This window comes from Muscardinus avellanarius, assembly GCF_963383645.1.
Source record: "Muscardinus avellanarius genome assembly, chromosome: 8".
In the NCBI taxonomy this organism is placed as follows: Eukaryota; Metazoa; Chordata; class Mammalia; order Rodentia; family Gliridae; genus Muscardinus; species Muscardinus avellanarius.
In genome coordinates this window covers 5,580,317-5,594,491 of record NC_137794.1, presented here as the reverse complement: position 1 = coordinate 5,594,491, position 14,175 = coordinate 5,580,317, and the positions used below count along the sequence as shown (strand labels likewise).

Here is a 14,175-nt window from a genome sequence, read left to right as displayed (position 1 = left end):
CCAGGTAATTAATTACTTATAGAATAGCATATTTACTAGAAAGGACAACTGACAAACTGTAATTATGCAGACAGGTGTCTGGCAGACAATTTCTCAAATGATACGAATCTCTTAACTCAGGGAAAATGACTGAAAATATTTCTTATTGATGCTAAACACTGAGCTTTCAAGCAAAACTTAAAAATTTGGAAAACTCGTATCCACTACTGTGAATCTGACAGCTTTCCAGTATCTAATCGTGTTTTGATAAAGATAGGAGGTGATATTAATGAAAGTCATTTGTAATATTGTATAATAAAACTGATCATCTGAGAAAGCTTCATGACTATAGGACCAGCATTTTCCAAGTGAGAGATGTACACTATTACAAAATCATCCAGGGGTAAATAACAAAACACATTAAAACTGCAAAGTTAGATTAATAGATCCTAATATGATCAAACAGCAGTGTTATTTGGTTATGGCTCCAGATTCAACATTCCAATTCACTTTTAGAAACTACTAGTCATCAAGATTTGATGAAGTTGAAAAGTATTTGCAGTTATTTGAAAGGTTATTAATACTCTTTATTTTTATCAACCACATTATCAGTAAACAAAGATCATTTCAGTTTTTTACTATTTGTATTCCTTTAATTTCCTTCTCTTGTCTTATTGCTGGGGCTAGAGTTTCAAGTACTATACTGAGTAGAAATAGTGATAGTGGGCATCCTTATCTTGTTCCTGATCTTAAGAGAAATTTCTTCAGCTTTTTCCCCCTTCATGATGATGCTGGCTTTAGGTTTATCATATTTAGCTTTATGATGTTGAGATAGGTTTCTCCTATCCTAATTTCTTCAGCATTCATTTATTATGAAAGGATGTTGGATTTTTGTGAAATTTTTCTCTGCATTTATTGAGATGATCATGTGACTTCTGACTTTGGCTATATTAATGTGGTAGATTACATTTTTTAGTTTGCATATGTTGAACCAACCTTGCATTCCTGAAATAAAGCTAATTTGGTCATAGTATACTATCTTCTTGATGTAGTTTTGAGTATAAATTGCTAGTATCTTATTAAGAATTTTTGTATCTATGTTCAACTGTGATATAGGTCTGGAATTTTCTTTTCTTATTGTATCTATATTAGGTTTGGGGTTTAAGGTGATGCTGGCTTTGTATAAAGTATTCTTCCTTTTTCTATTTAATGGAATAATTTGAGAAGCATTGAGCTTAGTTATTCTATGAAGGTCTTGAGAATACTATCCTAAGTGACATTAGCCAGTCTCACAAAGCAAATAGTTGTGTTTTCTTGCATCTGTGGAAGGTAGAGAGAAAGTCAGAAACAGAGTCCTCAGATACAGAAGCAGAGACTCCAAATGAAGCATTGGAGGGCATTGAGAGGAGGAAGGATGGGGATGGAGACATAAAGAAGGTGATGACTTAAATAATGTCACGCACATATATGAAATTACCAATACCAATCTCAATGATATGTACAAGGAGGGAGAGGGAAGGGTGTGGGATCTGGAGGAAAATGCACCAAGTGTTACGTATTTACATCCGCCTCTCACTCTATACCTAAGTATGATGTATAATTACAATGTGCCAATAAAAGCAAAAGAAAGAAAAAAGGAAGGAAGGAAGGAAGGAAGGAAGGAAGGAAGGAAGGAAGGGGAAAAAAGAGATTTTCAAAACAATGCCAATTTTCAAAACAATTTTCAAAACAATGCCAATATTCTTACTACATTTTTTTATTTTTCAAAAATAGTATTTCCCATTAAAAGGTAATGTTAGCATACAATAGGTTTAACATTATTTTTACTTTTGTTGGTGGTAATGAGGATGAAACCCAGGGGTATTCTGCCTCCAAGCTGTACCCGCAACCCTATTTTATTATCTTATTTTGAAACAGGGCCTCACTAAGTTGCTGAGGCTGACTGCAAACCTGTGATCCTCCCATCTCAGGCTTCCAAGTACTGGGATCACAAACATGGGCCTCCATTCCCCACTTATTTATTTATTTATTTATTTATTTATTTATTTATTTTATTGGTGGTACTGGGGGTAGAACCCAGAGGCTTTCTACCTTCGGGCTATCTTCTCAGACCTATTTTATATTTTATTTGGAAACAGAGTCTCACTAAGTTGCTGAGAGCCTCACTAAGTAGCTGAGGCTGGCTTCGAACCTGTGCGATCCTCCTGTCTCAACCTCCCAAGCACAAGGATTACAAGCGTGCGCCACCACGCCCCGCCTGGCACTTATTGTTATTTTTAAATGGATTTGTGAGTAAATATTTTGAAAATTTCTCGATTTTTATTCTAGTAAAATAGGCATTGATAAATAAAACCCAGGCCACAAAAAGTTCTTTGGGATCTTCAATAGTTTTTAGGATTGTAAAGTGATCCTAAAACCAAGAGCTTGAGATGGCTGCTACAGACCATTATTCAACCCAAAGGCAAAACAAACAAAAACAAAAACCTTATAATCAAGGAAATAATGAGGAATTTATTGGGTTTCTGGGGTCCCCATCTGGAGAAAACCAGCAGCCAGAGGGCAACAAAACTTGACTGCACGCCTGGTGGGAATGTGGCATCAGAATGATAAGACATATGCTATAGTGCAGGAGGAAGAGCCCTGCCGCCAACCCCTTTCACAGCACCTTGCTGTCCTGTCCCAGGGCACACTGGGAGGACTCATTCTGCGGGATCTGCCTCTAGCCAACTTGGGCCTCAGTAACTGAAATGTTTGTATTGTCACGAATGGAAACAAAAGTAGAGATGGCCAGTGAGTCCCCGGTTCTTGGCCAGCTGTCACTCACTACCACTACATGTTTCCGAAAGACTTGTACAGGGAACACCTGCCAGGTCAACAGAAGCCGCTTATGGCCATTATCATTAGACACATTAACCCTCATCTGGTCCCATGAAATCCCTGGCCTTGAGTTCTGGGCTGGAGGGGAGAGCGGCATTCCCTTGTCAGCCTCAGCCCCAACCAAGGGATAGACGAGGGTTATGTCAGGGGCCAACTGCAACTTCATGGTGGTAGTTGCCTGGAGCCCTCCATGAAGGGTTAGTGTAGGAAACAAGGCTTCACAGCAGAGGCAGCACACAGAGCATTCCGCCAAAGCCTAAACCTGGGCTTCTAATCCAAGCCCCTTAGGCCAGCCGCTCTTGGTAAACAAGGAATGTAAACTAAAGCCAGGGGTGGTGATGTGTGCCTCTAATCCTAGTACTTGGGAGGCTGAGATGGGAAGATCACAGGTTCAAGGATAGCCTCGGTAACACAGCAAGACTGTCGGCAACTTAGTGAGACCCTGTTACAAAAATAAAAGGCTAGAGGTATAGCTCTGAGCCTGAATGTCGCTGGAGTTGAATCTCCAGTACCACAAGGAAACAAGTGAGGGAGACTAAAAGAGTAGAGAGTTAAAGCAAAACTCACTATGCCAGCCTTAACAGTGCATCAAGGGCCTGGGAGAGGTGATGGGAGACCACCAAGAATTCCCAAGAACTTTGTCCTAAAACATATGAGATGCTACAAGGAAGAAGACATATTTAACCTCCTACTTCTCCCCATTCCTGAGCACTCTCCACATTAATCAAACCACTGGCTATGATTTACCAGCTCAGAGTTCTCTCATCTCAGAGAAACAAAGCGTTTTTTTGTTTTGTTTTGTTTTTGTTTTTGTTTTTGTTTTGGTTTTGGTTTTGGTGGTACTGGGGTTCCTGGAAGCCCTTCTACCTCCAGGCTACACTCCCAGACCTATTTTTACATTTTTATTTGGAAACAGGGTCTCCTAAGCCAGCACGCGCGGCTAGCTTCGAACCTGCGCGATCCTCCTGTCTCTGCCTCCCAAGCGCGGGGATTACAAGCGTGCGCCACCACGCCCGGCCAAAGCGGTTTAAAGGAATCCTGTTCAGGAAAACTTGGGATTGTGGGAAAGATTCCCTAATGATCCCTCTCGGAGTAGTAGCTGAAGCTTCCCAGGCTTGGGAGCTGGCTGACCCCAAGGCCTTGAGAGAGGCGGAAAAAACCATCCTGGCAAAGACAAGGGAATATTCTTGTTTGGCTCAGGAAAAATCAGAATGGGGGACAGAGGATGCCTCAACTCTTCCTAGGTGTTGAAAAACAAAAGCTTTGAATATATCCTTTGGTGGTCTTAGACTGGATTGATCTATTGGCATAAAAGAGAAAGAGACACAGATTCAGGAGTGAAAGGTGGGAGAAACTGGCAGACCACAGTCTGGGATCTCTCAGGAATAGGTGCTAGGGTTTGAGAGGACCACAGGTGTGGAGGAGACGCTCCGAGATACGCCCATTTGGGTCCCCGAGAGGCTGCACCCCCTTTCTGACTCCAGGCTCAGATTACCACCCCACCTTCCCATGCTGATGCCCTTGGGCAGTGTATGGGCAAACATCTCTTGCAACACAGCCTCGCTTCCTGCCAGGCTAGCCATGCCATTCTTTACACAGTAGAAAATCTTTCTGTCGTTACAGTTGCGGGTCTTGGGCTCAGTGGCGGCTCTTTGACGGGCCGGCCAATGACTCCAGGCGGCTCCTCATGGCTTTAGACTCAGGATTCCATGCCACATGATGGAGGGGAGGAGTCCAGCACCTCTTAGGCCAATTGTTTGTTTGTTTGTTTGTTTGCAGTACTGGGGATGGAACTCAGGGACATTCTACCTACAAGCTACACCCCCAGCCCTATTTTTATTCTTTATTTTGAAACAAGGTCTCACTGAGTTGCAAAGGGCCTCACTAAGTAGCTGAGGCTGGCCGCAAACCATGATCCTCCTGTCTCGGCCTCCTGAATGCTGTGATAACAAGCGTGCACCACCACGCCTGGCCTCTTAGGCCAATTTTGAGTTAAACTCTGTGCATTTTACAGTATTAACCGTCCATGCATCTTCCTTCCCTTGTGTACTCACTCATACCTTTTACTGTTCAAGGTATCAGGCGAGATTCTTTTGTTTTATAAAAATTACTTTCTTGGTGCTGATTTTTCTACTAAGAACACAGAGTATCTTAATATAGTGGTTTTCTTATTTATAATAAGGATTTTCTTTGAAGACTAAAAGGAACAGAGAGTAATGTTAGCATATATATATATATATATATATATATATATATATATATATTTTAACTCTCTGGTTTTTTCTTTAAGCCTTTCCCCAGTCTTCTGGGTGTTGTTCTATTTGCGTCTGTGTCTGCCTCTCATACTAAATCGTTAGATCATTGTAGGTTGGCACAAAGTGATCTTCATCTTTATACTCTCCCAAAGCCTAGAGAGAGTGTGTGCACTGTACCAAGTGATCATTTAATAGATATTTTTTCAGTTGAATTGAAATTGTGTACTGAATCAAAAATTTTAAATTAATGCTTTGTATTATGATAGACTTGGCTATGCTGTAGGAATAAAAAAAAAACAATTGCCAAATCCCAGTGGTTTAATGTAATAAAGGGTATTTTTTTTTTGCCAGGGCAGGGGAGAAAAGTACTGCTTCACACAGCCCTTAGGAGTCAGGATGAGGATAATCCTGTTCCTGACAACTGACCAGTGGACAAACCTCAGTTTTCTCATCAGAAACACATGGCAGAGAGAGAAGGGGGGGAGAGGGAGGGAGAGAGAGAGAGAGGGAGGGAGGGAGAGAGGGAGAGAGAGGGAGGGAGGGAGGGAGAGAGAGAAGGGAGAGAGAGAGGGAGAGAGGGAGGGAGGGAAGAAGAGGGAGGGAGAGAGGGAGGGAAAGAGAGAGAGAGAGAGAGACAGACAGACAGACAGACAAATCTCCAAGGGCTTTTCTTCCTACACACTTATCATTGTCCAGGACTCAGCATATTGGCATTCCTGACCAGAAAGGTTGGGGTTTCAGACAAGCAGAGTGCCCCCAAGACTGATAATCATTAATACTGTTCACGCATACTTGACTTAGTACCTCTAATATTTTGGAGATGATGAACTCCTTTGAGAAACTGATGACAGCTGTGATCCCTGCCCCCAGAGGAGGAAAAGCACATGCATAAGTACAAACACACACACACGTGTGTGTGTGTGTGTGTGTGTGTGTGTGTGTGTGTGTGTGGCACCAGGGATTGAACCAGGAGCAATCTACCTCTGAGCCACCTCCCCAGCCCCTTTCATTTATTATTTGGAAACAGGATCTTGCTAAGTTGCTGAGACTGGCTTTGAACCTTCAATCCTCCTGTCTCAGCTTCCCAAGTACAGGCTACGAATCTTTTAACTGAACCTATCGGAAGATATTTGGCAACAAACCAACAGATGAAAACAATGTGTTAGAGGTATTTTGTTTTTTCTTTATGTTATTAAACAGCCTGTTTACTTAGTGACTTGTTTCATCAGGTCTGCTTCATACAAGACACACGTGACCAATGAATTTTTCTCTGTCTTTGTCTTTATTAGGAAAAATTTGAGGGACTGTTCCGGACTTATGATGACTGTGTGACCTTCCAGCTATTTAAGAGTTTCAGACGCGTGCGAATCAACTTCAGCAATCCTAAATCTGCAGCCAGAGCCAGGATAGAGCTTCATGAAACCCAGTTCAGAGGGAAAAAATTAAAACTCTACTTTGCACAGGTAAGTCATTCTTGCCCCAAATTAATCCTTTTGCCCTACATTTTTTTTTTACTTCTTTAAAATGTAAATGGAGCCCTTTTTACTTTAAGACTGGTTTGCAGTCAATAATTAGCTCACTGAGCAGTAGACCCAGATCAGGAGCGGCCTGGTGGGTTAGAAAGCGGGCTCTGAGAGCTGCCCACCTGGGCTCTAAGTTGGGCACGTCGTGCCACCTCACTGGGGCTCAGTTTCCTTATATAAGATGAGAATGGTGATGAGCCGCACAGTTATGAAGCTTACGTTTCGTGTGATAAAGTGCCCAGCGTTTGGTGAATGCACAGTAAATGGCAGCTAGTAGTTATATTAAGAATGGCTTAATCACAACTCCTAACCTTTCTTTCAGCGTTCCAGTTAAAACTCAAGTTACATAATAGTTCTGGTAGACTACACAGCTTTCCTAATGATTCATATTCATATGAAAAGTTACACACGCAGGGAAGTAAATTCTGTTTTCATTCGTTTAAAAATAAACTCTATTTCAAAATGTGATGGGTTGGTCTTGGCAAGGTTCACAAAGTCCACAGTAGCAGAGAATCGGTAGCCACAGGGCTCCATCGATGCCCCCACCTACTGGCTGCCTTCATCCACCTCTTTAGTGGTCTTTAGGAATTGTTTCCTCCTCAAGACTCTACAGAGATGGCGGAGTGACAAGGACATGGGCTGTGGCCTCAGATCCATGTCAAATCCCACTTCTGATACTAATTTGAGTGGCTTGGATAGAGCTTAATTTCCTTATTTACTAAAACCTCAGTTGGTCCATTCAAATGATCAACGCTGAGCTACCAGCTAAGCTACCATTTCCACTCCAGGTACTAAAGGCAGTGACTCAAACAGATTATATATATGTGTGTGTGTGTGTGTGTGTGTGTGTGTGTGTGTGTGTGTGTGTAATCCATGCTCATAATAGCACTATTCACAGCAGACAAGAGGTGAAAATAACCCAAATGTCCACCAACACATGAGTGAGAGGATGACAGTATACCCCTACCGTGGAATACTACTCAGCCATAAAAAGTAAAACTCTGCTACCTGCTATAACAGCGCAAATCTTAAAAAAATTATACTAAGTAAAAGAAGCCAGATGCAAAAGGTCACATATTCTGTGATTCTATTTAGACCAGATATCCAGAACATGTAAATGCATAGAGGAAGAAACAGCCTGGCGATTTCCAGGGAATAATGGAGGGGATACCAGGGCAATCGATGTTTAACAGGAATGGGGTGCTTGAGAAGGTTTGAAATTGATTAGAACTACTAGCTGCAGAAACAATGGGAATATAGGAAGTGCTACTGAATTAATAACTTTACGTGGTTAATTTTGTATATTCTAGATATTAGTCCTCTATCAGAGGAACAGCTGCCAAAAATCTCCTTCCATTCGGTCAGCCCTCTCAAGGGCCTTGGTAGTTTCCTTTCACGTACAGAAGCTCTTCAGTTTAACTGAATCCCAAGTGTTAATCCTCACTGCAATTTCTTGTGCCATTGGGGTCTTGTCGAGGAAGCTTTTTGCCTGTGTTTATATGTTGAAGCCTTGGTCTATGCCCTTTGCAAGTCACTACAAGGTCTCTGGTCTAGACTACGAGGTCTTTGATCCGTCTTGAATTGACTCTTGCGCAGGGTGAGAACGTGGAATTTATTTCCATTTTTCTGCATATGGATAGCCAGTTTTGCCAAAAGCATGTGTTAAAGAGGCTATCTTTTTTTCAGTGTATGTTTTTGGCCCTTTTGTCAAAAATCAGTTGGATGCAAGTGTGTGTCTTTGTTTCTGAGTCTTCGGTTCTAGTTGATTGGTCAATGTGTCTTTTTTTTGCCGGTGTCATGCTGTTTTTATTATTGTGGCTTTTTAGTATAGTTTGAAGTCAAGTATTGTGATGCCTCCTGCCTGGTTCTTACTACCAAGAACCGTTTCAGCTATTCTGGAATTTCTGTTGTTCCAAAGAAATTTAAGGACTGATTTTTCTGTATTTGTGAAGAATGACCATGGTGTTTTGATAGGGATTGCATTGAATCTGTTGACTCCTTTTGGAAGGACTGCCATTCTGGTGATATTTATTCTGCCCATCCTAGAGTATGGGAGAGACTTCCATCTTCTAAGATCTTCCATTTCTTTCTTTAGTGGTTTATGGTTTTCATTGTAGAGGTCTTTTACCTCACTGGTTAGATTTATTCCTAAGTATTGTGTTGTTATGTGAATTTTACCCTAGTAAGAAGGAAAACAGCAGGTAGAGAGGACAGGAAAGAAACAAGAAGAAAGGTTGATCGATTGGCAAGTTTGTGCTAAGACTGGACCAGCAAAGTCAGCCATATCTAAGGACTTGAAACCCTGTTCGAAATGCAGATTCTCCCCCCTATCCCAGGCCTCCTGCATCGGGAATGCTGGAGTGCGGCCCCAAAATCTGTGTCTCAGCAAGCCCTCCAGGTGCTACTTTGGCAGGAAGGGTTGACAGATAGTGTTTTACGGATTAAATCGCACAGTTGAGCATGTGTGTGGCATGTAGTCAGCAGTAATAATTATTACAGTTGGTTCATCTGTCACAGGCTGAAAATGAAACCCCACGCCTTAGTGTACCCGCATGGCACAAGCACTGTGAATAAAGCGTCTCCATGTCCACTCTTATTTGAAAGGTCCAGACTCCAGACTCGGATGGGGACAAGCTGCATCTGGCCCCCCCGCAGCCCGCCAAGCAGTTTCTCATCTCTCCTCCCTCTTCTCCTCCTGTGGGCTGGCAGTCCATCAGCGATGCCACACCAGTCCTCAACTACGACCTCCTCTATGCGGTGGCCAAACTAGGACCAGGTAAGTTCTGTAGCCCTTCTTTAAAATATAAGCAAAGTCAGGCATGGTGGCACACGCTTGTAATCCCAGAATTTGGGAGGCTGAGACAGGAGGATTGTGGTTCATGGGCAGCCCTCTGCAACTCAGTGAGACCCTGTTTCAAAATAAAGAATAAGGCCCAGGCGTGGTGGCGCACACTTGTAATCCCCATGCTTGGGAAGTGGAGACAGGAGGATCATGCAGGTTCAAAGCCGGCCTCGCTGGCTTAAGAGACCCTGTTTCCAAGTAAAAAAAAAGTATAAAAATAGGTCTGGGAGTATAGCCTAGAGGTAGAAGGGTTTCCAGGAACCCCAGTACCATGAAAGAAAAGAAAGAAAGAAAGAAAGAAAGAAAGAAAGAAAGAAAGAAAGAAAGAAAGAAAGGAAGGAAGAAAGAAAGAAAGAAAGAAAGAAAGAGAAATAGGGCTGGGGATGGAGCTCAGCAGTAGAATGCCCCTGGGTTCCATCCTCAGTACCGCAAAAGTAAATAAATAAGATAAAATAAAATAAAATAAAATAAAATAAAAATAAGCATTTGTCCACAGTCTAGAAAAGCCAGACAAGTTTAACAGCCTTGAAACCCGGGGTTCATGGTAACATCTGTACCCCTAATGGCTTTCTTGCTCACTCAGAGAGGACAGCGGAGGGAACGGTGAACAAGGCCGCAGCATCAGCTCTGCACTCACTTAAAAGCAACTTAGAGCTGGGCATGGTGGCACACACCTGTACTTGGGAGGCAGAGACAGGAGGATCACAGATTTGAAAGCAGCCTCAGCAATTTAGTGAGACTCTCAGAAACCTAGTGAGGCCCTGTTTCAAATTAAAAAATAAAAATAGGCCAGGTGTGGTGGTGCATGCTTGTAATCCCAGCATTCAGGAGGCTGAGACAGGAAGATCGTGGTTCGTGGACAGCCTCAGCTACTTAGTAAGGCCCTTTGTAACTCAGTGAGGCTCTGTTTCAAAATAAAGATTAAGAAATAGGCCTGGGGATGGAGCTCGGCAGTAGAATGCCCCTGGGTTTCATCCCCAGTACCACAAAATAAATAAAAATAAAAATAGGAGTGGAGGTCTAGTTCAAAGGTAGAATGCCTCTGGATTCAGTCTTCAGTGCCACACACAGAAAGGGAAACCCAAGAAGCTCTACCAAAACAATTTCAGTCTATATAACTTCCGGGGTGTAATATGACAGGGCTTTCTTGCAGGGATTTCTCTATACCATGAAGAAGTTTTCTCAAAACAGGGAAAATGGGTTCTACCGGCTGCCAGGAAGCTACTAAGCTCTGCAATCCAGTTTTGCTGCTGTCTAGGCTTTGGTACATATTCTAGGACCCTCTGCTCTAAGACCAACTGCCTGCAAAAGGGGAGCCCCCCAGTTCCTAAAAAGCCAGTCACAGCATCATATGTCTCTAGAAAAATCTTACGGTCACTTTGCTCCCCTGTTGAAATCAGTAGTTCATCAGTAGTCAGCGGTCACGGGGCGCAGTGCAGAGGGCAGGGCGGGCCAGGTGTCAGACACCCTTGCTGGCTGACGGAGCTCGGTCCCAGGTCTGCAGGGCTCGCCAGGGGCAAGTCTAAGCTGGGACAGGAGTGGGAATTGGGAGATAGTAGGAAGGCAAGGGTCCTCTTTAGACTCGGGAATAGCTGATCTGCACTATTAAAGTGCTCGCCTTTGCCTTAACTGTGCTAGCCTGTGACCGTGGCCTCCTTTATCACATGGCAGACGCCCTGTCTACCATTTTAGAATCGGTCCTCTAGCTACTAAGAGTATCAACGAGGGACGGACTTTCCCAAGGTGACACGACTGGTTGGTGACAGAGGCAGATTTCAAATCCTGGCTCTCCGGATTCCAGAGAGGGATCACCACTCGGCCGGCTGGCCTTCTATGAAGGACACCAGCTGCCTGGGCCGGCTCGAGGCCCATTCTTCTCTGACATTGGCAAAATATTTATCCAACCCTGAGTTGGCAGTTATCTCTAACACCACTCCTGACTTCCAGAAAGCCTAACCCAGTGTTCCCTGCGTGTGCAAACGGAGGCCTGTGCATGGTTGGGTGCGCGAGGGAACATCTTGGGTGTCCTGATTTTCGAGGGTGACTGAGAACTGCGATGCCCATGGAAGAGTTGCAACCCGGATGTATTTTCTGGACTGACCTTCTCTCTGTTCCTCGGCAACAATTTGAGGCTGTTTTTCTTTGCTTCCTGACACTACACGGATACATGGTTTGCATCCAATAATAGAGTTGAAAATATTACAGGGGTTACATTCGAGGTAGCCAAGGGGTTCATAACAGAACACACGAGGTTGGGTAATTTATAAAGAAGAGAGGTTGTTTGGGCTCAGGGTTCTGGAGGCTGGGAAGCCCAGGAGCATGGAGCCAGGATCTGCTTGGGGAGTGGGGGAAAGAACACACCCAGATGGACTTGCATTATAACAACCAGATTTGTGATGACTAATCCAGTCCCCGGAGAGGGAGAGCCAATGGGAGAGGAGCATCCATCCATCCATCCATCCATCCATCATCCATCACAAGGCTCCGCCCATGACCCAGGCTCCTCCCACTAGCCTAAGAACTCTGCCAGGGACTCACTCAAACCAAAGCCTCTTCCTCTGCAACCAGGAGGAAACAGGGCTGCCCCCAACCCTCCCCGCCTGTACCCCTGCTCCCCTCCCCAAGGAGGCGCCACAGCAAAGAGTTTCCTCCTGGCACTTTGCACAAATTCTCACTTCTCCTTATGGTAGTTTTCTATTGTTTAACTTACCATCTTTCCTACATTTTGAGGGAAACTATTTATTTGGGTATTTTCAGCACCCAAGAGTACCTGGGACATAGTAGGTGCTCAGTCAATAACAGATGGATGGATGGATGGATGGATGGATGGATGGATGGATGGATACACACGCGAGTAAATGGGTCAGACATTAGTTTGCGCAGACATAGTGTCTTTGCTAGCAAAGTCTTGCTTCCTTGCAGCTTTAGCCAGCCCCAGCCTGGAGGCACTAAGTTAATATTTTCAAGAACAAAAAGACAGCCAGTGTTTCCATTTAAGAAATGATATAGAAAAATTCATTCTTAATCCTTTGGCAGAATCATTTCTTGTGGTAACACGTTATAACGCGTTTCGTGTTAAGGGATGATGACCTCCGTTGCAGAAGCCCAGGAAGAAATTAGAATAAGAGTAACAGAAAGTGACTCAAAGGGTCAAAAAAACAGCGCTGTTTCAAAAGCATGATGAATGGAGCCGAAGGGAGAACTGGGTGGCCCAAGAGAGAGGTAGAAAGCAGGCAGCCGCTTGTCTAACAAAGGACAGCCAGCTGCAGGGGTCCCGCTGAGATGGGCAAACCAGCACATTCTCAATCATTATCCACATGGCTCTATATTCTGCCTTTGACCCAGAAAGCACAATAGGTAAATTAGAAAAATAATAACAAATGGATTGGATTTATAGATAGGACTTACCATGTGTTAGGCACTGTTCTAAATACCTGGCTATAATATCTCATTTAATACTCACAAATATTAACAGATTGTCGTGGGGGGGGGTGTCCTGGGGACTGAACCCAGGGGCATTCTACTTCCGAGCTCCCCCCAGCTCTATTTTATTTTTATTTTGAAACAGGGTCTCACTGGGTTGATGAGAGTCTCACTACTTGCTGAGGCTGCCCTCAAACCTGAGATCCTCCTGTCTCAGTCTCACAAGTACTGGGATGACAGGTGTGCACCACCACACCCGGCTAGTAACGGGCATTGTTAATGTCTTCACTTTGCAAGGCTGGGGAAGGTGAGGGTCAGAGTAATTAAGTATCTTGCCCAAGGCTGCACAGCTGGTGAGTTAAAACAGGCCCCTCTGTTAATGGCAAGAAGCAAAAAGGATTGCTGGAGCAAGCACCATTTGCCCTGGGTGGTGGACAGCTTGAGAAATTAGAGAGATCTCTTGAATTATAAAATGTCTCCTGAAGAAATTTTTAGACTGTAGCTAGCCTTGAGACCCTACTTAAAAAAAAAAAAAGGGTTGGAGGTGTAGTTAGGAGGTAGAATTCCCCTGGGTTCAATTCCTAGTACCAAGAGAGAAAGAAAGGGCAGAGAGAGAGAGAGAGAGAGAGAGAGAGAGAGAGAGAATGAATTCATAATTGTTGTGAAAGAACATTCACAAATATAAAACAACATACACATTTTGTTTTTCCACGACTTCTTTCCTATTTGTTGCCCCCCACACACACACAAACCACACCCAATGCCTGATTTTTTAGGGCACACTCTGTTTTCTTCTAACATCTAGGGGAGTGTAAATCAGAACTGGCCCTCTTCCAGTCCTGTGCGTTGGTGTTAGCCCCCTGGTGAGTGCACAGAAGCCCTTCATTTCCCATTTGTTAACTGGACAAACTAAGACGGGCTCTCACTGTGAGGTGAATGACGAGTGTTTATTTGTATCTCTTTGATGGCCTCTATTATTCCTAATTCTAGAAGTAATCCAATGCCGTGTTGTATTTTGATGTCCGGCAACACAGGACAAATAGAAACCCAGCCCAGCAAAACAGCTTATCCATAGCAATCAGCAAAAATGGCAAAATAGAGGCGTCCTAGGGACCGGGTGGCAGAGGCGAGAACGAAATGCCAGCCTTTGTTCCGCTCTCCGATGGCTCTGCAAGGTCATGTTCACTGTCCCCGAAAAGGCCCACGGGGAGCGGTCTGAAAAGTCTGTGTCTATTCCCTTTTTTACTCCTGCTATTTTTAGCTCTTGTTAGGGAGA

General features: G+C 43.7%; 1 protein-coding gene across 2 annotated transcripts in view; it reads left to right on the top strand.

Moving 5' to 3' along the window:
• RCAN2 (regulator of calcineurin 2) overlaps positions 1–14,175 on the top strand; it is a gene marked incomplete at both ends in the record, with an annotated part of 193,776 nt that overhangs the window by 168,806 nt on the left and 10,795 nt on the right. For both annotated transcript variants that reach the window (XM_080699976.1, XM_080699977.1), the window contains 2 exons: positions 6,401–6,574; positions 9,239–9,410. In XM_080699976.1, coding sequence (XP_080556102.1) covers positions 6,401–6,574; positions 9,239–9,410 — 346 coding nt within the window. The remainder of the gene's footprint in view (positions 1–6,400; positions 6,575–9,238; positions 9,411–14,175) is intronic.